Source organism: Acipenser ruthenus, chromosome 18, assembly GCF_902713425.1.
Source record: "Acipenser ruthenus chromosome 18, fAciRut3.2 maternal haplotype, whole genome shotgun sequence".
In the NCBI taxonomy this organism is placed as follows: Eukaryota; Metazoa; Chordata; class Actinopteri; order Acipenseriformes; family Acipenseridae; genus Acipenser; species Acipenser ruthenus.
The window spans coordinates 30,991,319-31,016,042 of record NC_081206.1 but is presented as its reverse complement, the minus strand read 5'-3'; the positions used below and the strand labels follow the sequence as shown (position 1 = coordinate 31,016,042).

Genomic DNA, 24,724 nt, shown 5'->3' with positions numbered 1-24,724 from the left:
TTTGCAGAGATTCATTTTAAATGTGCTTTTCTTACGAAATCGTGCAGCTTTGCTTTTCCACCGTTCGCAGCTCCAAAATACAGCTGACACGACCACAACATCACCCTGCCTTCGAAACAAGAACTCGCTCAACTTCACAGACACCACGAATAATGATTTACAAAGTGACAATGCACCCATTTAATTGTGAGTATAGACAAACACACGCACGCTCAATACAAGGAAACGACAGCAAGCCGCACTGAAACAGTAAACTAGTAACTTCACATCGGCAGCTTTGGGTAAAAATAAAGTCTGACAAAGAAACACACACAGTTGTACAAATATAACAGAGAACATATTTGCATGCCCCCGGGTTCCCAGCAACGCCCTGTCTCCTTCAGTTGATAATTACAAGACCCATTCAGGTCTGAGTCAGAAACGAAACAACACCAATATTGATAAGTGCTGCTGTTCTAAACGAAACGAGCGAAAACGCAAGCTTCCCTCCTCTATCAATACACTCACACGAACTCCCAGGCACCCCGACACAAACCATACAACTCGCTGAGCTTGGAAAGAGAAAGGGAGCACTGCAGCAAGAAACACATTCAAATGCTTTGGGGGGGAAAGTCTTCATTCCTAATAAATATTATTATGCAGAATCTATGAACCTAACCCCACGCGAGAACACTGCGCACAGGCTGCAGTCAGGTCCTGTGAAGCCGGAGCAGATTGAACCGAAGTCTGCAACCTCCTTGTTCACAGTGGCGTAGCCTCAATAGAGCACGCTCAACATCTTCAAACAAAACAAGCGCACACAAACTCCTGTCCCCTGACCCTCGAAGCGAGCAGAAATCCTCAAACTCGAGGTGCTACATGTCTTTATAGTTATTTGTTTTAAACGTGTTAATTTGTTTGAACGTTTCTGTAACTATACGAATTCCTGTAGAGTTAACTACAGGTATGGTTTTAGGACTAACAGTAATGCTTGGACAGTATATTAGACAATACGACGCTGTCAAACGTTCAAAGTTCGGCTCTGTTTCAGAAACCACTCTCCCCAGTCCAGACTAAAGAATCAACTATCTGTATAATGCATTCCAATTACTTTGCAACCAATGGAGACTCTCCCTTCGTTTCCTCCCGCAGCTATGTTTAATAAATACCGTGGATGCATGAAACGGTCCTGTTTTTGAAACTTCACAGGTATAGGGTCGAGAAGAGTTCAATGTCTTGCTGTAATTTCACACCTTTTACAACGCCATATAAAACAATGCCTCCTGGCTTCAGCATAGCGTGTTTTTGTTTGGTGCTAAATATCTCGCACTGGCTCCTCCCCTTTGCATCACGAATCCCGAAACTCGCTCTTAACCGTGGAACCCGCGCGCGCGCGAGGGCCCTCTCCTCTCCACGCAGCCCTAGCTCGTGCCAGCCCCACGCCGCTCGCCGCCATGGCGCATGAAGTCATTCCTCCACAGATCCACCGTGCTGGAGCGCGACAACCAACCACCTTTTTTGCGCCCAACGCGGCGTGACTGCAACCCCACAGAGTTTCACACTTGCAGAAATGCAAACCAGGCCCTGCTGTGTTCTTACCTTTGGCAATTCAGTCTGAAATAACTTCACAATAGTGCGTCGTTTAGGTTCACTTGTCGTGTCTTGGCTGTCCTTTCGTTTTTATTTCGCCTTTCTAAAAAAAAAAAAATCCTATCTACACCGTGTGTCTCACCCAGCTGGAGAAAACATGCGTGCGCAACACCACTGACGTCACCACCGCACGCGCAGGACGGCGCAGATAACTTGTTCTGCGCATACGCCGTGACGCCCTGGGAAGGGTGCGCCACTCCGAAGCGTGAGAGACGTCACGTGGAGCAAGGTTGTGCCGGTCAGCGAGAAACTTGCGGTCTTGCGAGAGGCCGATAGGTACTTCATTTTTTTAAATCCCCCCCAAATGCAAGCTTTAGGCGTGCTAGCACGGTAACAGCAACAAAGCGCCACAGCCAGTCTGCCTTGCGATAGGACGGGCGTGCATGTGCTCAGAGTAACTCGGCCGCTGCAGTTCAGTGTGTGTGTGTGTGTGTAAAAATTGAAAAAGGTTTTCACGTGGTCGCCTCAGTGTGAACCAGCACAGCAGCCGCTGGGTGTGCGAGAGCGAAAACTGGCAGCGTGTTGCTGAACAAATCCAACCCAGAGTAATCCTACAAAACAGGATGCACCCTCGGTACCAGAATAAATACAACCGCGTGTAACCACAAAATATATAGCACACCAGGGGTACCTGCAGCACGCAGCCTTGGGATTTTAATAACTCATGGGACTAGAAAGAGCGCCCTTCCGTGTCTGCAGACAGAAACTACTTCTGATCTGTGACACGGGCTCGACTCCCTCCGCCTGACGAGCGCTGGACACAAACACTGGCCATGGACACAGACACGCTCCTTACATTTTCAACAACGTTAAGTATTTGAACAGAACCATTCTGTACTGCAACGTAATGCGTCTGTTCTACCCCTGTGCAATACACCGCGAGGGGAAAACGATGAATCAGACCTTGCATTGATTTTGCTCTAGTTACAATTGAACAGCAACACTGCAATGCCCATTACAAAGACGTTATCAGCGATAATAATTGCATTGAAATAGATTTTGAAATGTCTAAAATCAAATGCTACTAGTTGTTCTCCACACGATACAATAGCAGGTATCGGATTGTCAACGCTTAATCCGAGGACACGGAATAAACACGTGTGCAAATTCGGCACTGCGTTTTGTTTTGTACAGTTTAAATCGAAACGAGAAAAGGGTTATTATTTTAAAAGTGCACTATTCAATTCCTTTTACACCAGCGTGTTAACCCTAACACTGCACTTGAGCAAACTGCTATAGAGAAGTGATAATGCCCGTTTGGATCTGGATTCGTGTTTTAATAATACCCTGTCTGTAGATTACTGTATGCCTTGCACCAGCGCTTGTTCCTCTGAGACACAAACACATTTCCCTGGTAACACTTAAGTAAATAAAACAAAGCAGCTACTAATTAAACACTCAGGCCTGCACAGACACACACACTCTCAGACACACACAGACACACTCACTCCAGATCATGACTCCCTGATCAGGTGCAGTGCATGCTTCCTCACACTGGATCTCTTTATGCACACTGCTGTACATGCTCTGCAGAGCGCTTGTTTCTCTCGTGTTCTCGTGGCGCTCCTGCACTGCGCTGTATCCATTACCTGCACTAGGTCTGCACGTGAGTGGTTGCTTTGAAAAGCACTGCCTTGGTGTTTCAGCACACCCCTTACAAACTGAAGGTTATAATAACACAGTCCAGGGATGGAAACAGGGCTCCTGTTGCACAGCAGTTTCACCCACTCCAGGTTTTACTACCAGCTTGATCACCCACAGTGTATAGGTAACAAGCTCTGGTGTGTCTTGTTAAAATCATAGTAAAAACAGGAATGGATCAAACTGCAATGCAAGGGGAGTCTTATTTCCGTGCCTTCACAGCCACTTTGAACCGACTCTCAGCCTGTAGCTTTCCCAGAAAACAAAGCCGCAAATCCACAGAGTTTGATCATAAGCCACTAAACAAAAGCACGCAGCCTCTTAACTGCAGGTCACCAGGACCTAGACTCTAAGGACCTGCAGTCATTTGTGATTAATTAATGTGCAAATGAGTTTGATCAGAAAGTTATGCAGGGAGGGATGCAAGCATGACTCCCATTGCATAGCGGTTTGATCCAATCCTGGTTTTACAAGGAGTTTAATAAGACGACACACTTGTTACAGATACACCGTGGCTACTCAAGCTCATACTAATATTGCAGAGCAGTATCCCTGCATCGATAAAAATAATTCCTGTACAGGTATTTAAATACTGTCAGCAAGAACACACACACAGCTAATATATATATAGATAGATAGATAGATAGATAGATAGATAGATAAACATAAAAGCTATTTAGCAGCTGAGCATTTCCTTCAGTGACGTCCTGTTAAGACACGAGAAACTATACAAAAATATCATTCAATATTTGTAACCATATATATATATAAGAACGAAATTTCAACACAACATCAAGCTCGTTTTATGAGGAAACACACACACACACACACACACACACACACACACACACACACACACACACACATATATATATATATATTTTTTTATACATATATATTTTTTTCTTTAAGGAAATTAAAAGTGCCACTACAGTATTCGGTCCAATAATATACACCTTTGTATAATCCAGCACATGTTCCAGTAGATGGGGTTTCTATGGGGTCTCCTGAAGAGATCAAAATGAATTCGAGATGACCGTGTCTCTTTCTGCTTGTTTACTCAGTGTCAGTAAAACTCAATCGCTCACTCGCTCTCGTCTTTGTTACACACACGCTATCCGACATTGCAATTTCCAAGGGAAACTCGGAGTCCCATTGGCTGCTGCGCGGTCACGTGAACCTCTATTTGCAGCCAGGGTGATGCTGTAAAAAAAAATGGTCAGCGACGCAGAAACGGAATCAACTCGGGAAAGTATCACAAAAAGTAACCAGCGAACACACACATTAAGAAACTGAGACTTTAAAAACACCAACGACGGTGTTGGGCTTTTTTATATTATCAGATAACCGCCAGCTCCAGCCTTTTTAACACCCAGGATAGCTCTGGGTTTGGGGTTATGAAACAGCAGGCTGAGGCACACGCGAGACAGCGAGACATGTATCATTCATGAAGGAGGGACGCTACACAAAACTACTGAGACGAGGCGTTTAAAAATATATTAATACAGCGGTATACACAAGCACGCTCTACTAACCGTGCTGTGGACCGAATACACAGATATAATCACGAAGCCTGTACTGTATAAATCATGCAGGGGCCGAGAGGCAGGGCTGCTCGGGGTCACGTGTTTGCCAGCACAGCGCAGCAGCAGGTACGGGAGCTAGTGTGAACTGAATTGTGTGAGACGCATCAAATACACAACTAGAAATAATACAGGGGGGGCAACAATCGCAGCTTCGAGGGGTTTGAATGCACAGAAGTAAAAATGTCTTGCCATTTTTTGGTGTGTATTTCTTATAATTGTTTTTGTGTGACGATTATAAACAGCCCATAGCGCTGGCTAGCTCTGTCTGTGTTGTCAGGTGACCTTACCGACAACACCCCCAGCACCCCCTACCCTCCAAAATTCAGCAAACGTGTTTTTAAGTTAACCAATAACTGAAGTCCACGGCAAATGCTGTCACATCTACAAAAACCCCAAATGGCTGCATACGAAGATTTTAGAGGAATAAATGCGTGTTTACCTCGTGGAACAAGTTGAGGAAACGATGCGATCTCTTAATCCAAATCCCTCCGAAGCCTAAGGACGGGTGTGAGAAACTCGAAGGCAGTAAATACTCCGACACTGCGCATGCGCCGCGTGTGAGCGCTTGTGCTAGAGGGGGCGTGTGTGTGTGTGGAGAGGTCTATCTTGGCCGAAGCTGTGCGTTTGAGAGATACAGTGAAACATTTTTGTCTCAAAATGTGCAACACAGTTTTCACTTGACTTGCACTTAAAACTACAGTGCTGTTTAACTCTTAGTTTTGCGCCTGATCACACATCAAAGTCGATTCATATGAAGTCCTTTTTTAAATTTTCACCCCACCTTACTGTCTCACAATAGCTGAAAAATAGAAACTTTTGAACATTCGCAGATTCATTCACGAGGGTAGCAGGGAAGCAAAAGACTTATTTTTTTATGGTTCCCATCTTCACTTCAGACCAGCAGTTTTGAGGAATCTTTGAGAAAGGAAATGCATCTGAAAGAATAGGTAGTGAGCCTGGAAAACATGATCTGAGCTGAATCAGTATTAGACATGCAGCTTTCACATTTAATAATAATAATAATAATAATAATAATAATAATAATAGTAATAATAATACAGCTACATTATGTATTCCAATATCCCACATTATTTATTGGCTCATGTTTAATAAATCAACTAAACAATATATTTGATCTGCTCCATACATATTACAATATGATCATTTGCTTATTTTGCTCCTTGGTCTTGGAATGACTTACAGTCTAAACTTAAGTTGCAGTCCCAGATAACTTGTAGTACAGTTGAAGAGTAAGCTGCATGGTTATCGAATGGAGAGCTGTGCTTGTTTGAAGTAGTTTGCACCTGTATTGACTGTCACTAAGTGGTTGTTTATAGTATTGAGTCTGACTTGTGAATGAATTTTCTTTCTGTATTTGCACGTCTGTATTGTAATATGTTATATTGTATTGCTGCTGCCTTTCTTGGCTCGGTCTCACTTGCAAAAGAGATTTTAATCCCAATGTGATGTCCTAGTAAAATAAATGTTTCAAAAACAACAACAACATATAAATGGTAAAAACCAAAGCGACAGTAGCATGGAAGCAGTGCAGACCCTTATCCCGAGACACGGCTCTCAATTCTGCTTCAGTTCACTAAACTACCAGCTGCTGTTTGTATAGACTCCATGATCAGTCCCTAACAATCAGGGCACAACACAGAACACATAATATACTATAGGAAACTGGTCCAATTTACAGTGTAACATTAAAACAAACACAACCCAAATAACTTGAATTTGCCCAGTAACATCATTGCTGGTTCCCCACATGGTAAATAACAGTCGTCTTAATTTAATACAAAAAACTACCCCCCTCAAAACATCTGTTAATAATTAATATACAGAACAAACAGTATGTCTATTAATAAAAACATTCACATACTAAGAAGAAACTTTGCAATGATAAAAAAAACTCCATAAACGTTTGAGTACGTTTCTTATTCGCTTCAATGTTCTTGTAATTCTCACTGTATTTTTTTAACAGATTCATTAAGTTTCCTTTCTCTTCAGTACTTTGAAAGTGATTGCGTGCAATACATGTTCAGTAAATGACATCTCTGTGCTGCAAGTTTAAACCCAAACACTGTGTTGACGCGCAGTCGTGAACAATGTGTCTATAGATACAAATATATATCGAGGATGCTGAATGATCGCCCGTGATGTGCAGGTTTTATTCACTGCAGGAGGATGTCTCAGTAAGGACAATGTGTAAGGACATCCTCCTAAGATCGGTAACTGTCTTGACTAAACTTGTTCTCCAAACAACAATAGAAATCTAAAATGATTTCAGACAGTTTAAGGTTGTTCTGAATCATGTCTGGGTGGCAGTATTGTTTGAATAGGGAAGCTCCGTCCTGAACTTCAGAAGCACAGCACTGGATTGGAATGGAATCAAAGCCACATTCCAAACCAGTCCCTGTGAGCATGCTGAATAACAGACATGCCCCCCGTGCTGATATCCCCGTGCTTGTGGTATAAATGTATCCTCTGCAGTTCAGGACTGGCATGGCAGTGGCATGGGGCACAGCCACGCGTGCTGTGGCTCATCAAGCTGAGGTAGAGTGCTGAAATTGGGTGCTAGGAGAACACAATACCGCAATACAAATTCAGATAGGCTGTTGTTGAAATAGAGAGCCTCCACAGACAGCACCTCTAAGAGCAATGCTTATACTGCATCAGTGTATTTCCCCATGGATGGGCTAGTACCAGTGGTACTGCCAAAACGTCTTGTATCCCTGCAAGGCGCGGTCCAGCGACCGGAGAAGAGAGATGTCTGGAAGGGAAGGCAGTCTCCTTGGGTCACATGTTGATGAAGGTGTCTTCATCCTCTTCTTCCTCCCCTCCCTTTTCTGCAGCTTCCTGTAACAGTGGGCAGGCCCTGCTGGCTCCTGATTGGCCATCGTCCTCAAGTGAGCCACGGGGGTCCATGATGTAGCGGTAGTCCCCCCCAGTGGCAGCGGCTGCCCCCAATGAGTCCTTGAGACAGCTCACCCCCTGCCCCTCGGCTCCCCCTCCCTCCCCCTTCTCATACTGCCATGGGACACTGCCACCTTCAGCCCTGCCCCCAGCCCCTTGTCCCCCACATGACTCCTCCCCTCGCCCCTCCACCAGGTTCACATACAGCAGCTCCTTGGAATCTAGCCCTGCCCACACCTCCTCCAGCTGGCCAGTCAGGCTCTGGAAGCTGGGCCGGCCCTTGGGGTTGGCGTTCCAGCAGCTGTGCATGATCTCAAAGCTGTGGGAGAGAGACGAGGAGGGGAGAAGAGATGGAGAAGAGGGGGAAAGGGAGGGAAGAGAAAAGAGGAAGAGGGGCAAGAGAGAGAGAGGGGAAGAAAGGACGAGAGGGAGAGAAGAGATGGTTAGTACAAATACATCTGTTTCACCACGTCCCCAATTCCAACCCCCTCTAACCCTCTCCCCTCCCACCCCTCACTTACACCTCGTCCAGGCAGCCGGGGGGCTGTTTGAGCCTGCTTCCCTTCAGCAGGTACTCGTAGATCTCACAGTTCTCCACGCCGGGGTAGGGGGTCTGTCCCAGCGTCACAATCTCCCACATCGTCACACCAAACGACCACTGGGGTCCGATACGGGGCGGGGGAAATATGGGAGGGGAAAAAGAGTAGTGTTTTTACAATTGAACTGAAGTGTAGGACTGCACCGTGTAGTTCTGTGTTGCTCTGAAGGAGTGGAGCTGAGCATAACATGAGCTGCTGTGTGTCACCCCCCCCCCAATTATGTAATGGTCTGCACCACGTCACTCTGTGTTGGGTTTGTGCAGTGGGTATCCCCCCTGTTGTATAATGGTCCGTACCACGTCGCTCTGTGTTGGGTTTGTGCAGTGGGTAACCCCCCTGTTGTATAATGGTCCGTACCACGTCGCTCTGTGTCGTATACACGTTGTCAGCCAGGCTCTCCAGACCGATCCACTTGACGGGGAGTTTGGAGGCAGAGCCCTGCCGGTAGTAGTCTCCGCTGTAGATTCTCTTGGACAGGCCGAAGTCCGCCACGCAGACGCTCATATCCTCCCCCAGCCTGCAAGAGACACACTCGGGGTCACGTCCTACACCCCCTGCTCATCAGGAGGGTTAAAAACAGAACGCAACAGCGCCTCTGTGTGCGATGGCTCAATTCTTGTATATTCTTACATCAGCGTGCTACAGCCCTGAGTACAGCTGCTCTCACGGGTGTGCTATGCTATTCATATTGTATTGTAAATCTGATTTACAGTGAGGTTGGAAGATAGCTTTTTTAAGAAGGTCTGTGAGAACAAGACAAGCTGACAAATCAAGACAATGGCAGGCTGCCAGGTTTCAAGTGGTACAGTATAGAACTGCAGACACAAACAGGCGTCCTTGCTACCCCCCAGCTGCGGGGTGTTTGCTCACAAACAGGCGTCCTTGCTACCCCCCAGCTGCGGGGTGTTTGCTCACATGCAGTTGCGCGCGGCGAGGTCGCGGTGAATGAAGTTCTTGTGGCTCAGGTAGTCCATCCCTCGAGCGATATCCAGCATGAACTGAACCAGCGTGGGCAGAGAGAGGGTCTGTGCAGGGAGAGAGAGAGACGGGGGGAATGAGAGGAGCTGGCCATGCGGGACGGGACAGGGCTTGACGTTCCATTTCGTATGAAGCATGCAATCGTTCTGGGTTCATTCCTCTAGCAGTTGCTTAACTGTCATGCTTCATTCTCTTTTTGATTCACTCTGCGCTAAGGTGAATACTGCAGGGGCGTCACAGAGACTTACGAAGGGGGCGGCGCCCAGGCGTGACATCAGCAGGTAGTGGTGCAGGTCTCCGTGCTTCATGAAGGGCAGGATCACCATGGGAACGGGCAGGCGCTGGGGGGTACGGCTCTGCAGACTCACTCCTGGGTAAGGGGGTGTGGTTAGTGTTTGTCCAGCCAGCAGCTTTAATAAACATGCAATGTGCAGAGCCCTCACAGCGCTTTGCACTCGTTTTCTTGTGAAGGCCCGGCTCTGTAGCAGTGGGCTGAAAACATGCAAGCGGCTCAGTGATGGCGCGGAAACTAAACTGGGTTCTGAACAAGCCGGGATGCTGCCTTACCGATGAGCTTGATGACGTTGGGGTGATCGAAGTCCTTCATGTGGGCTGCTTCCCTCAGACACTGCTCAATATCACCGGAGGAGTTCACATCCGCTGTGCACAACATCACAACATTACAACACTGCACAACATTACAACACAGCACAACCCCTTTGGAGACACACACACACGCATGCATGCACGCATGCTCGCTCGCACGCGCACGCACACACACACACGCACACTCACACGCATGCACACACACGCACACTCACACACACACACTCACACACTCACGCACACACACACACACACACTAGGGGCCACTCCACTGCTCCCTGCTTGCTGCAGCTCATACAGTAATCACTGATACTCACACTGGAGCACCTTGACAGCGACTCTCTTCACAGAGCCGTCCTCTCTCTTCAGATCGGCCTCGCGGACCGAGCCAAACTCGCCTGGGACAAAGAGACTGGGTCAGACTGCGGATATACTGGGATCATACTGGGACAAAGAGACTGGGTCATACTGGGAGTAGAGATAATGGGGTTATACTGGGAATACAATGTGAGACAGAAGGGACTGGAATGGATATACTGGGAATCTCATGTACTGTAGGAATTTATTAGACAGAAGGGACCGAGTACAATGTTCAAAATCACTCAGTAACAATAAACTGTTCTTCAGGGCAGTATGTCAGGAATTACAAAAAGGAATTGGGATGCTAATGCTCCCAGTCCCTCTGTGGACATTGCCCCTGTGCTCCCAGTCAGTGTTGGGAGCCGCCCTCACCTTTGCCCAGCAGGCGCCCCAGCGAGAGCCATCTCTCCTGGATCAGCACGTCCTGCAGCTTCTCCTTCAGCTCATCGCTGATACCCAGGCAGTCCACTGGGGGGAGACAGAGAGGCAGCAGGACCAGGTTACAATAATACTAATAACCATAGAAAAGGCAGGAAAAACATTGAAAAGCCTACAGTCTAAATTGATTTTTTTTTAACCTTTTCTTTCCTATTATAAAACCACACAACGTATGGCACAGCATGAGGGGTGGGGGGTGTAAAACAACTATTATCAAATGTGTTTTTCAAAGTCTTTAGACATTGAAAAAGACTTTTAGCGCAAATGTTGCCCATCGAGATGGGCCAGTACGGGACAGTGCAGACAATGCAGTGAAGTGGAGGGCAGTGCTCACATGTGGAGTCGCTGGGCTCAGGCCCCTGCCTGTTAAAGGAACGCGTCGCCCTGTAGGACACTGCAGGCTCTGCACCCGGGAGCACCGGCTCAAACACTGCGCTGCAAACACAGCAATATTACAACAACAACAACATTACAACACAGCAACACAGCAACACAATATACAGCATTAAAACAGTCGAGCCCACCCACGCTGCACACTCCACACTGTGAGCCCTGACTCTGTGTGGGGAGGGTCTCTCACCCGAACTGCGTCTCTTTCTTCCTGCGCAGGAGCAGCAGCAGGGCCAGCCCCCCCAGCACCACCGCAGCCAGCAACACTGCGAGGAACAGCAGCACCCACAGGCGACTGCGCGTCACTGCAACAGAAACACCTGGGGAGGGGAGGGAGGGGGAGAGCGGGTGAGTGTTTAACACTAAGGGTAATCATAGATGTAATAGACTCTTGCCCCGCCCCGCCCCCCCCCCCCGGCACTCACCCTCCTGGGGTCCCACCAGCAGCATCTGGCTCCAGGGCCCGCAGCCCGCTGAGTTGCACGCGCTCACACGGAATGAGGCATTGTAGAACTGCCCTCCCGCGAGAGAGAGGTTCACACGGGTCTGTGTGAGGAGCAGGGCGTCCTGCAGGGGGCGACAGAGAGAGGCACAGACAGAGAGACCTGAGCCACACAACAGTACTGGAGACAAAGAGACCTGAGCCACACAACAGTACTGGAGACAGAGAGACCTGAGCCACACAACAGTACTGGAGACAGAGAGACCTGAGCCACACAACAGTACTGGAGACAGAGAGACCTGAGCCACACAACAGTACTGGAGACAGAGAGACCTGAGCCACACGACAGTACTGGAGACAGAGAGTCCTGAGTCACACAACAGTACTGGAGACAGAGAGACCTGAGCCACACAACAGTACTGGAGACAGAGAGACCTGAGCCACACAACAGTACTGGAGACAGAGAGTCCTGAGTCACACAACAGTACTGGAGACAGAGAGACCTGAGCCACACAACAGTACTGGAGACAGAGAGACCTGAGCCACACAACAGTACTGGAGACAAAGAGACCTGAGCCACACAACAGTACTGGAGACAGAGAGACCTGAGCCACACAACAGTACTGGAGACAGAGAGACCTGAGCCACACAACAGTACTGGAGACAGAGAGACCTGAGCCACACAACAGTACTGGAGACAGAGAGACCTGAGCCACACAACAGTACTGGAGACAGAGAGACCTGAGCCACACAACAGTACTGGAGACAGAGAGTCCTGAGTCACACAACAGTACTGGAGACAGAGAGACCTGAGCCACACAACAGTACTGGAGACAGAGAGACCTGAGCCACACAACAGTACTGGAGACAGAGAGACCTGAGCCACACAACAGTACTGGAGACAGAGAGACCTGAGCCACACAACAGTACTGGAGACAGAGAGACCTGAGCCACACAACAGTACTGGAACAGAGCTGTATTTACAGGTTCAAAAAACAGACACCTGTCCTGTCCCACTTTGTTGTTAACTTACTGTACTGTGATTGTTTATATATAAAATATAAAAGCATAGACGCATACACAGAAAGACTGACACACAGCGACACAGCGAGCTGGTGTATCCCAGTATGTACCTGCTTCTCCTCTCCAGGCTGACCCCACTCCACCCTGTACTCCTGCAGCACCCCGTTCAGCTCCCCCTGAGAGGGAGCCCCCCAGCTCAGCAGCAGAGAGCCCCCCATCACCTCCAGACTGAAATTGAGGGGCGCGGCTCCCGGTACTGAGGAACAGAAACACACACACAGGGGGGTCAGGGGGAGCAATAACTGGGGCACACAGACACACAGAGAGCCCTCAACCACAGACGACCCCTGAGCACAGAAAACCCTCGGCCAGCTACCATGGGAGAAGTGCAAAATGACTGTGCAAATGCAGCAATGTAAACTTAATGAGGGACATGACTCTGTACTGTAGATCTATTGCTAAAGACCACTAAAGAGATTCAGAAGAGCAATGTTACAATCTTATTGGGTCCCACTGATCAAGCACATGTGTATGAAATCAACAGCTTATTGGATTAAACCCTGAATGCAATTGAAAGGTCTATAGAGGAGGTTCAGTCCTTGAGAAGATTCAAGGCAGTTCTCTCCTGTAGATCATGCAGAGTGTGTCGGAAAGACAGACGACAGAGAGACAGAAAGACAGGCTTCCGAGACCCCAACAATGCAAATATAAACTAGAATAATATAAAGTGCAAATGTAAACTATTCTATATGTAACTTTCTTCCTTGAGTTGCAGCAGCTCGGTATGGATGTGGTCACTAGATGGTGCTTGAGCCCTGCTGAACCAGAGAACCACAAACACAGAGACAGACACACAAGGACTTTGTATTGGCTACAATACAGTGTAGATTTACTATTCCAAGCTCCAGATTGACACAGACTCCCTCCCTCCCTCTCTCTCACACACACACATACAAAGCCCCATTGTACAGTGAAACTGGAGGAATTCACAGGCGTGCATCCAGAGCCAAGAGTTTACAAACCAGCTAATGAGGGCAGGGTCAGCATGCTCGTTTCACAGTAATAGCTCTGAGGGATGCACTAGTCAGTGTTTGTCTGTGTGACTCTGCTCGTTTCACAGTAATAGCTCTGAGGGATGCACTAGTCAGTGTTTGTCTGTGTGACTCTGCTAATTTCACAGTAATAGCTCTGAGGGATGCACTAGCCAGTGTTTGTCTGTGTGACTCTGCTAGTTTCACAGTAATAGCTCTGAGGGATGCACTAGTCAGTGTTTGTCTGTGTGACTCTGCTCGTTTCACAGTAATAGCTCTGAGGGATGCACTAGTCAGTGTTTGTCTGTGTGACTCTGCTAGTTTCACAGTAATAGCTCTGAGGGATGCACTAGTCAGTGTTTGTCTGTGTGACTCTGCTAGTTTCACAGTAATAGCTCTGAGGGATGCACTAGTCAGTGTTTGTCTGTGTGACTCTGCTAGTTTCACAGTAATAGCTCTGAGGGATGCACTAGCCAGTGTTTGTCTGTGTGACTCTGCTAGTTTCACAGTAATAGCTCTGAGGGATGCACTAGTCAGTGTTTGTCTGTGTGACTCTGCTAGTTTCACAGTAATAGCTCTGAGGGATGCACTAGTCAGTGTTTGTCTGTGTGACTCTGCTAGTTTCACAGTAATAGCTCTGACGGATGCACAAGTCAGAGTGTTTATCTCCTCGTCTCTTTTGATTTACCCGACTCCAGTGTTTCGAAGTCGACCCAGTCAGTGAAAGGGGAGGAGCCGACCTCGTTGCTGCAGGCGATTCGCGTGCTGTAGTTTGAGAAGCACCTCAGCCCTCCAATCGTCTGCTCGTGGGGCGGGACCGACACCTGCCGCTCAAACAGCTCCTCCCTCTTCCCAAAATTCTCTGCAAACTGTTGGGATTCCGAACAGAAAACACGTCACTGTGTTCTCAGAGAGACAGCACAGGAACAAAACAGCAGGGTCTATTCAGATAGAAGCCGAAGTTATGTCAAAACCCCAAGAATACAACTTCTTATAACCAGCATCATAACCAGCACCTCTTACTTATCAGTATAGTCATTGTGTTCCTCACAGCTTGATGTGTGCCAGTAGCAGAATGCAGCACTACCTCGGCTAGTGTTAATATACCCCAGGTGACTGCATGCCAGCCCTGGACATTCATCTACCCACACACTGTCACTCGTACTGCCCACAGCAGAATGGCAGCCAGGCATTAAGAAGTCTCAGATCAGAAACTTTCCTTTATTGCAGCAGAATTTCTAAAATGTGTTTTAATACATTTTGCAGGGTTATAGTTACTGTCAGACAGGTTCTCTGATGCAGTCAGCTGACACACACCTAAACACACACACAGGACTGCACACCCAGTACAGTACTAAAGGACTGACCTCTTGTACTCACACACAGACACACCCAGTACAGTGCAGTACAACACAGAGCTAAAGGATTTACCTGTGTTTGTGATTATTGCAAGAAGGCGTCGAGGGAGCACTGAGACAGTGATAGACACTGCCACAGGGCCAGAGACACGGAATAGACTAGCCAGACTCACAAACATAATGGATTATTTCATGTTTGTTCCTTTATGTTCATACACACTGTGTTTAGTACGTGGATGCTGCAGGAGAGACAGACAGACAGACAGACAGACAGACAGACAGTGTGTTTGTTGTACCTGTAAGACAGATAGGCAGACAGACAGACAGACAGACAGACAGTGTGTTTGTTGTACCTGAAAGACAGACAGACAGACAGGCAGACAGGCAGGCAGGCAGGCAGGGTTAAGTGTGTTTGGCATAACTGCGAGACAGACTGAGAGACAGACAGGCAGGACGCTGTGTACCTGGATGGTGCAGTCTCTCAGCGGGGAGTGTCCGTCAGGGCCGGGTCTCCAGGACAGGGTGACGTTGTCCTCTTGAACACGGGTCACCTGCAGCTCCTGGGGGGGGCCTGGCAGCGCTGCGGGGCGAGTCAGAGAGGAGCAGCAGTGAAGCTCAAACAACAACATCATCACTGTCAATCCTGTAATCCTTGCGCTGGGTATTACACCTGCTCCACACAGAACAGCAGAGGCACTGTGTTCAGGACTGTCTCTTCACTTCCACTGTCTGTTATAGGGTGTGTTCAAAATACCCCTCATACAGGCTGTATATCCAGTATGCATACAGCATAGAGGGAGAAAGCAGGTGTAAAAATCATCGCGTATTTTTTTGGCCTTAGTAAAATAAAGAAGCCATGCCTTATCTCTACAGCATAGTGGATAACAGGGCTCAATGCTAGACGACAGCACAGCTTGTCGGGAGGGCGGGGCAGGGCGGGGCAGGGCGGGGCAGACGTGTTTCCAGTGAGTCTGTGTGCCCCAGGCAGACTCACCCTTGATGTGGACAGTGGCGGTGCGAGACGTCGACACCCCCTTCTGATTCTTGGCTTCGCAGTAGAACTCAGTGCTCTGCGTCAAGCCTGAAACACAATGCACAACACACAAAATCAACACAACACAACACAGAGCCCCATCAACACAACACAGAGTCCCATCATCAACACAACACAGAGCCCCATCAACAACACAACACAGAGCCCCATCAACACAACACAACACAGAGCCCCATCATCAACACAACACAGAGCCCCATCAATACAACACAGAGCCCCATCATCAACACAACACAGAGCCCCATCAACACAACACAGAGCCCCATCAACACAACACAACACAGAGCCCCATCATCAACACAACACAGAGCCCCATCATCAACACAACACAGAGTCCCATCATCAACACAACACAAAGTCCCATCAACACAAAACAGAGCCCCATCATCAACACAACACAGAGCCCCATCAATACAACACAGAGCCCCATCATCAACACAACACAGAGCCCCATCAACACAACACAGAGCCCCATCAACACAACACAACACAGAGCCCCATCATCAACACAACACAGAGCCCCATCATCAACACAACACAGAGTCCCATCATCAACACAACACAAAGTCCCATCAACACAAAACAGAGCCCCATCATCAACACAACACAGTCCCATCATCAACACAACACAAAGTCCCATCATCAACACAACACAGAGCCCCATCATCAACACAACACAGAGCCCCATCAACACAACACAACACAGAGCCCCATCAACACAACACAACACAGAGCCCCATCATCAACACAACACAGAGTCCCATCATCAACACAACACAGAGCCCCATCAACACAACACAGAGCCCCATCATCAACACAACACAGAGCCCCATCAACACAACACAACACAGAGCCCCATCAACACAACACAACACAGAGCCCCATCATCAACACAACACAGAGTCCCATCATCAACACAACACAGAGCCCCATCAACACAACACAGAGCCCCATCATCAACACAACACATAGCCCCATCAACACAACACAGAGCCCCATCATCAACACAACACAGAGCCCCATCAACACAACACAGAGCCCCATCATCAACACAACACAGAGTCCCATCAACACAACACAGAGCCCCATCATCAACACAACACAGAGCCCCATCAACACAACACAGAGTCCCATCATCAACACAACACAGAGTCCCATCAACACAACACAACACAGAGCCCCATCAACACAACACAGAGTCCCATCATCAACACAGAGCCCCATCAACACAACACAGAGTCCCATCATCAACACAGAGCCCCATCAGTTTGCTATGCTTTACTATGGGACATTTTTATAAGGGTACCCCTAGAAAGATAGATTTCCTGGTGCTGTAATTCTGTGGATTATTGTGGCGAGGCAGATCTGTAGATACAAGCCTGTGTTTCAGGGTTAAGCTGCAGCCAACCAAAAATGCAATAGAACTGGTAGAGCTGGTTTAAGTCTCTCAGACTGACAGTAACGTGGTCCCCTTGCCTGTCACAGCACGCTGGCAGGAGCAGCTAATGCAGTCCCAGCTCAGACAGCACCCTGCTTACGAGACTCCAACAACAGAAAAAACAACCACACCAGAAATAAACAAGCACTGAACTCAGGGGCCCTGCACTGCACAGCAAACCGTTTTAAACACTGAACTCAGGGGCCGTGCACTGCACAGCAAGCCGTTTTAAACACTGAACTCAGGGGTCCTGCACTGCACAGCAAGACGTTTTAAACACTGAACTCAGGGGCCCTGCACTGCACAGCAAGCCGTTTTAAACACTGAACTCAGGGGTCCTGCACTGCACAGCAAGACGTTTTAAACACTGAACTCAGGGGCCCTGCACTGCACAGCAAACCGTTTTAAACACTGAACTCAGGGGCCCTGCACTGCACAGCAAACCGTTTTAAACACTGAACTCAGGGGCCCTGCACTGCACAGCAAACCGTTTTAAACACTGAACTCAGGGGTCCTGCACTGCACAGCAAGACGTTTTAAACACTGAACTCAGGGGCCCTGCACTGCACAGCAAACCGTTTTAAACACTGAACTCAGGGGCCGTGCACTGCACAGCAAGCCGTTTTAAACACTGAACTCAGGGGTCCTGCACTGCACAGCAAACCGTTTTAAACACTGAACTCAGGGGCCGTGCACTGCACAGCAAGCCGTTTTAAACACTGAACTCAGGGGCCGTGCACTGCACAGCAAGCCGTTTTAAACACTGAACTCAGGGGCCGTGCACTGCACAGCAAGACGTTTTAAACACTGAACTCAGGGGCCGTGCACTGCACAGCAAGACGTTTTAAACACTGAACTCAGGGGCCGTGCACTGCACAGCAAGACGTTTTAAACACTGAACTCAGGGCCGTGCACTGCACAGCAAGCCGTTTTAAACACTGAACTCAGGGCCCTGCACTGCACAGCAAGCCGTTTTAAACACTGAACTCAGGGGCCCTGCACTGCACAGCAAGCCGTTTTAAACACTGAACTCAGGGGCCCTGCACTGCATAGCAAGCCGTTTTAAACACTGAACTCAGGGGCCCTGCACTGCACAGCAAGCCGTTTTAAACACTGAACTCAGGGCCCTGCACTGCACAGCAAGCCGTTTTAAACACTGAACTCAGGGGCCCTGCACTGCACAGCAAGCCGTTTTAAACACTGAACTCAGGGGCCCTGCACTGCACAGCAAGCCGTTTCAGTCGTCACATCTTGGCGACTGTTTAAATTATTTCAAGCAACCCTGTGGCGTCAATAGAGCTCTCCGAATCCTGTCTAATCTAGCACAGCTGGTACACCAGCAGCTCACAGTTATTTCCATCACTTCATAGTATTTCTAAAAGAGACTGGGAGGCTGTACCTGGGACAGTCAGGGTGTAGGGGGAGGGGTGCGGACCCCCCAGCTGCACCCCCTTCTGCCACCAAACCAGCTGCACTGGATCAGGGGGCCCCACAGCCCTACAGCTGAGGTTAAAGGTCACACCGGGCAACACTGCGATATCCTGGGGTTCTGTCACAAAGTGGGGTACACCTGAGGGGGGGGGGGGGGGAGACAAAAGGGGAGACAGCGAGGTAAAAGGTAAAAGTCTCTTTTCCAAAACCGTGAGGCTTGTGTATCGAGTGTGAGTGTGAGTGAGGGCTTGGGTATCGAGTGAGTGTGAGTGAGGGCTTGTGTATCGAGTGAGTGTGAGTGAGGGCTTGTGTATCGAGTGTGAGTGTGAGTGAGGGCTTGTGTATCGAGTGTGAGTGTGAGTGAGGGCTTGGGTATCGAGTGAGTGTGAGTGAGGGCTTAGGTATCGAGTGAATGTGAGTGAGGGCTTGGGTATCGAGTGAGTGTGAGTGAGGCTTGGGTATCGAGTGAGTGTGAGTGAGGCTTGGGTATCGAGTGTGAGTGTGAGTGAGGGCTTGGGTATCGAGTGTGAGTGTGAGTGAGGGCTTGGGTATCGAGTGAGTGTGAGTGAGGGCTTGGGTATCGAGTGAGTGTGAGTGAGGCTTGGGTATCGAGTGTGAGTGAGGGCTTGGGTATCGAGTGTGAGTGTGAGTGAGGGCTTGGGTATCGAGTGTGAGTGTGAGTGAGGGCTTGGGTATCGAGTGTGAGTGTGAGTGAGGGCTTGGGTATCGAGTGAGTGTGAGTGAGGCTTGTGTATCAAGTGAGTGTGAGTGAGGGCTTGGGTATCGAGTGTGAGTGTGAGTGAGGCTTGGGTATCGAGTGAGTGTGAGTGAGGGCTTGGGTATCGAGTGAGTGTGAGTGAGGCTTGGGTATCGAGTGTGAGTGAGGGCTTGGGTATCGAGTGTGAGTGTGAGTGAGGGCTTGGGTATCGAGTGTGAGTGTGAGTGAGGGCTTGGGTATCGAGTGTGAGTGTGAGTGAGGGCTTGGGTATCGAGTGAGTGTGAGTGAGGCTTGTGTATCAAGTGAGTGTGAGTGAGGGCTTGGGTATCGAGTGTGAGTGTGAGTGAGGCTTGGGTATCGAGTGAGTGTGAGTGAGGGCTTGTGTATCGAGTGAGTGTGAGTGAGGCTTGTGTATCGAGTGTGAGTGTTTACCTTCCACAGTGATCCAGGCTGGCTCGGAGGACACAGTGACTCCAGCAGCCTCGGACACACAGACGTACATCCCAGCGTCCGCCTGCTGGACAGACTTCATGCTGAGGACAGAGAGACAAACATGAGGGAGGAGACAGAGCCCTGACACAGACTGGTTGTACAGAACAGGGAGGCTACACTACACTGACCTCAAAAACGTTTCACTCTCTCCCCTCTCTCCTCCTAGGCACTCTCTCCCCTTCTACCTTCATCCCCCCTGTGTAGTCTCTACCTCCCCACCCCACCCCACCCACCGACCCTCCACCCCCACCCCACCCCACCACCACCCCCACTCCCACTCCCCCCACCCCACCCCACCCCACCCCACCCCACTCCCCCCACCACCACCCCCACTCCCCCCACCACCACCACCCCCACTCCCCATCTCCTCACTGGTATAATGATTTCCAGTGGTTCTGATCCACTGATAGGTCAGTCTGGTCGATGCTGGACAGTTTCTTCCCATTCTTCTCCCAGCTGATTTCCAGCTCGCTGCCGCCCTCCACGGAGCACTCTAACCTGGCCGGGTTGCCGTGGGTTACCGTCAGGTTCACGGGACCCTGCGTGAAGCGCAGACCTGATCCAGACAGACAGACAGACAGACAGGACACGTCAGCAACAAGGAAACCAACAGCAGTGTTATCTATACTAACATCTTCTCCTTTAGATTCTTTGCATCATCAAACTCAGAAGTGTAAAGCACTGCTCTCAGAATCATGGCACACACACACACGCAGGTTCAGAAGTGTAAAGCACTGCTCTCAGAATCATGGCACACACACACACGCAGGTTCAGAAGTGTAAAGCACTGCTCTCAGAATCATGACACACACACACACACGCAGGTTCAGAAGTGTAAAGCACTGCTCTCAGAATCATGAGATCAAATCATCTCAATGTAAACTCCTCAAATCATCTCAATGTAAACTCCTCAAACCATCTCAATGTAAACTCCTCAAATCATCTCAATGTAAACTCCTCAAACCATCTCAATGCAAACTCCTCAAACCATCTCAATGTAAACTCCTCAAACCATCTCAATGCAAACTCCTCAAATCATCTCAATGTAAACTCCTCACTTTTGTTTTCTGATTAAAAAACTAAAATCACCTGCAGTTTGTATCTGTTCGGGGTTCATGCCAACGCAGCAGTTGTAAGCGGGGAGTTCGTGACGGGGAACCTGACCGCTGACTGCATGTCCCCACAGTGAGGCTCTGAGTCTGCAGCAGGCTGCACGCGGACCTGGAGAAAAGGGAACCTGTGGTTTCCAGAATCGCTTCTGCAATGCTGAGCGGCACATGGAATAGCAGATCACAGCATCTTAACCCTGTGGGAGATCTACGACTGCAGGCAGGCTACGACTGACAAGAGCACTGAGAAACAAGAACTGCACTCGACACACGCACCTGGAAATGCTGGCTGTCAGCCACAGTTAATAGTTTGGTTAAAAAAACAAAACAACAACAACAACTCAACAGTGGTGAATCTAGAAATGCTAAAAGAAACGTGGGAAATTCAATACCAGGCTTTTTCGACTAAAAGTCTTTGTCAGCGTCTTGGGTGTTGAGGGGTGAGTTTTGCTGTCTCTGGCTGATGGGGTCTCCGTGCCAGTTGTAAAATGGGACCCACACAGGCATATCACTGCTAATTACTGCTCAAAGGGAACAAGATAATGAGAATGAGGAACCAGGGAGCCCCGTGATGGGTTTGAACTGGGGGAACTGGGAAGTACAAGGGCAGAGTAATGGGTTTGAACTAGGGGAACTGGGAAGTACAAGGGCAGAGTAATGGGTTTAAACTGGGGGAACTGGGAAGTACAAGGGCAGAGTAATGGGTTTAAACTGGGGGAACTGGGAAGTACAAGGGCAGAGTAATTGGTTTGAACTGGGGGAACTGGGAAGTACAAGGGCAGAGTAATGGGTTTGAACTGGGGAACTGGGAAGTACAAGGGCAGAGTAATGGGTTTGAACTGGGGGAACTGGGAAGTACAAGGGCAGAGTAATGGGTTTGAACTGGGGGAACTGGGAAGTACAAGGGCAGAGTAATGGGTTTGAACTGGGGAACTGGGAAGTACAAGGGCAGAGTAATGGGTTTGAACTGGGGGAACTGGGAAGTACAAGGGCAGAGTAATGGGTTTGAACTGGGGGAACTGGGAAGTACAAGGGCAGAGTAATGGGTTTGAACTGGGGGAACTGGGAAGTACAAGGGCAGAGTAATGGGTTTGAACTGGGGGAACTGGGAAGTACAAGGGCAGAGTAATGGGTTTGAACTGGGGGAACTGGGAAGTACAAGGGCAGAGTAACGGGTTTGAGAGAACCGACTCCTTTGATTTTGTGACAATCAAAGAAAGTTAATCACACTGCCATAGAATATCAAATATATGCAGACCTCAGAAACGTTCCTCATGCGAACTGCAAACGAAGGCTTCTCAGCAGTAACGTGCAGAGGACATTAAAAAGGCAGGCGCTCGAGAAAAAAAGGGAACTTTTCAAGCATCGCACTGCTGACAGTATTTTTATGACTAAGAAAAAGGGCACGTCAGTGCTTATCAGTGCACGTGAGAAAACCTCCCCCACATTAGAAAATTAAACAAGAGGTTTATTTCGATAGCGTGTCACGCAGCTACCGTGTAAACAGGTGACGTTACATTGAGTTTTACAATAGTTCACAAAAATTCATATTTCATTACCAATCACATTTTGTATACGGAGTGGATAGAACCAGTAGCAGCAGTCTTTTTGGGGTCTCCCACCAGTACAAATTCTACTGGCAGTAAGAAACCCCAAAACACCAGGGCTGAGGAAAGAGCGCTGTTTCTACTGTCGTGACGGTTTAGAGAAAGCGCGATGGGGGGATTTTAAGAATGTGTTTTGTGCAGCTACTGGCGGCAGCAGACTCGGCTGCATTGTTAGTGCCAGGTCAAATCCTACTGGTATTAGCATCTGACTTTTATATTAAAATGCAGCACGAGCAGCCTTATACTGTACATGTAAAACATTGCACAGCTCTTTAAAGTTATACAACACGCACACACACTGAGACACGCACAGGCACACAGGCACACAGACACGCACAGGCACACAGGCACGCACACTCACATCACATCGCATTCAAATGCCAAGCCCGTGGGGACAACTTCCAACATGTTCAAAAAGTTGTTTAGTTCAAAACTTACCATGGCTGATATGAGTGCAGACAAGTGTCACCCACAAGATGAGCCAAAGCGGACCGTTCTTCTTCATGTTCTCATTTTAACTGAGCCGTTTACTCCCCCTGCATTGCTGTATATCATAAACAAAAAGAAACAAACAAACCACTCGAGTCTCACAAACACTCGCGCATTCTCCGTGTGCAGGTAGGGACTCGAATGGACTGAAGACTGTCGAGTAACTCCTCTCTCCCTGTCAACCCTGCAGCGGGGTGTCGATACGGCCGACTAGAAACGCTAACCTAAGCAGCTTCAAGTCATTTCAGAGTTTTGAAATGTTCACTTCCCGTTTCCTTTAAGAAAAGTTTTAATTTACCAGACGAGTCCCAAGAATGCACGGCTGAGAACTCCCGAGGAGATTTCGGAGTCAAATCAGAGTGGAGAAACCTGAGGAGCGAGCGCCGTCTGGCGGTCACCGGCGGGAACTGTCAGTTACATTATTTTGTATTTTACACCAAACGGGATTGCATTATTTCCAGTTTAATGCTTTAATGAACCGCCCTTTCCTTCTATATATCTGTCTGTCAGTCCGTTAATATAACTTGTCTATGTATATATCTGTTTCTCTGTCTGTATGTGCAGAAAATAACAAAATAAACTACTGTACATAACAAACCTTTTAATTTGCCTTCACAGGTCACAATTTCTCATTGATTTTACACATTTTAATCTGTTCATTTAAAAAAAGAAAGTACGCATGTGCCGCACAATGACAACACATCCAACGGAAGGGTGGTGCGAGGGGGGGTGCAGTGGATTCAGTGGTAGATCCTCTCTCTCTCTCTCTCTACGTGATGCACAGTAAACTTTTATACACACGCCTGTTTATATTCCCTTTAATAAGTGACGGCGGTACATCATTCGGAGTGGTCCTGGGTTCATGTTGATTGCACAGGGGCAGCAGCTAGTTTGTATCCATGTCTTATCTGGTTCCAGTCAGCCCTTCTGTGTGTTCAGCTAGTTTGTATCAGTCTTGCCTTGTTCCAGCCAATCAGCCCTTCTCTGTGTGTTCAGCTAGTTTGTATCAGTCTTGCCTTGTTCCAGCCAATCAGCCCTTCTCTGTGTGTTCAGCTAGTTTGTATCAGTCTTGCCTTGTTCCAGCCAATCAGTCCTTCTCTGTGTGTTCAGCTAGTTTGTATCCGTGTCTTATCTAGTTCCAATCAGCCCTTCTCTGTGTGTTCTTTTCTATTTGCTTTCTCAATGTTACCAAGCCTGGCTTTACCTTGACCCCAATTAGTCACGCTACACCTCCAGTATCTACAACCACAGAGTAAAGTCTGTGATAGCTGGGTAGGGCACTAGTCATATCTAGGAAGCAATATCCAACTAAGTGAGGTAGATGAGGAAGGAGATGAAAAATAATTAGTGTCGCTCAGCCCGCCCTTGCTGTGAACTTGTGTTTTACCC

General features: G+C 48.4%; 2 protein-coding genes across 8 annotated transcripts in view; both read right to left on the bottom strand.

Moving 5' to 3' along the window:
• LOC117422552 (MAX gene-associated protein-like) overlaps positions 1-5,856 on the bottom strand; it is a 28,730-nt gene extending 22,874 nt beyond the window's left edge. For 4 of the 5 annotated variants that reach the window (XM_058992004.1, XM_058992007.1, XM_058992008.1 and 1 more), the window contains exon 1: positions 1,579-2,183. The gene's annotated coding sequence lies outside the window, so the exon portion shown is untranslated. Of the gene's footprint in view, positions 1-1,578; positions 2,184-5,295 lie in introns of those variants that run through there. The other variant, XM_058992005.1, reaches the window with a different exon arrangement.
• Positions 5,857-5,926: 70 nt separating this feature from the next.
• Positions 5,927-23,756, bottom strand: LOC117398130 (tyrosine-protein kinase receptor TYRO3-like). 3 transcript variants are annotated; one of them, XM_058992013.1, is made up of 21 exons: positions 23,285-23,365; positions 21,632-21,760; positions 21,220-21,351; positions 20,503-20,686; positions 20,071-20,171; positions 18,889-19,059; positions 15,992-16,078; positions 15,462-15,577; positions 14,328-14,508; positions 12,719-12,864; positions 11,569-11,710; positions 11,334-11,463; positions 11,088-11,188; positions 10,688-10,783; positions 10,273-10,353; positions 9,917-10,009; positions 9,598-9,719; positions 9,287-9,396; positions 8,729-8,888; positions 8,294-8,430; positions 5,927-8,091 (listed from the first exon to the last, which is right to left on the bottom strand). In XM_058992013.1, exons 3-21 carry the CDS (start codon positions 21,245-21,247, stop codon positions 7,656-7,658), a joined length of 2,622 nt encoding a protein of 873 aa, XP_058847996.1. In that variant the 5' UTR covers positions 21,248-21,351; positions 21,632-21,760; positions 23,285-23,365; the 3' UTR covers positions 5,927-7,655. The 3 variants fall into 3 exon arrangements, with proteins under 3 accessions (XP_058847996.1, XP_058847994.1, XP_058847995.1); XM_058992011.1 differs by lacking the exon at positions 21,632-21,760 and having other exon boundaries at positions 23,285-23,756; XM_058992012.1 differs by lacking the exons at positions 21,220-21,351; positions 21,632-21,760 and having other exon boundaries at positions 23,285-23,750.
• Positions 23,757-24,724: the final 968 nt, after the last annotated feature.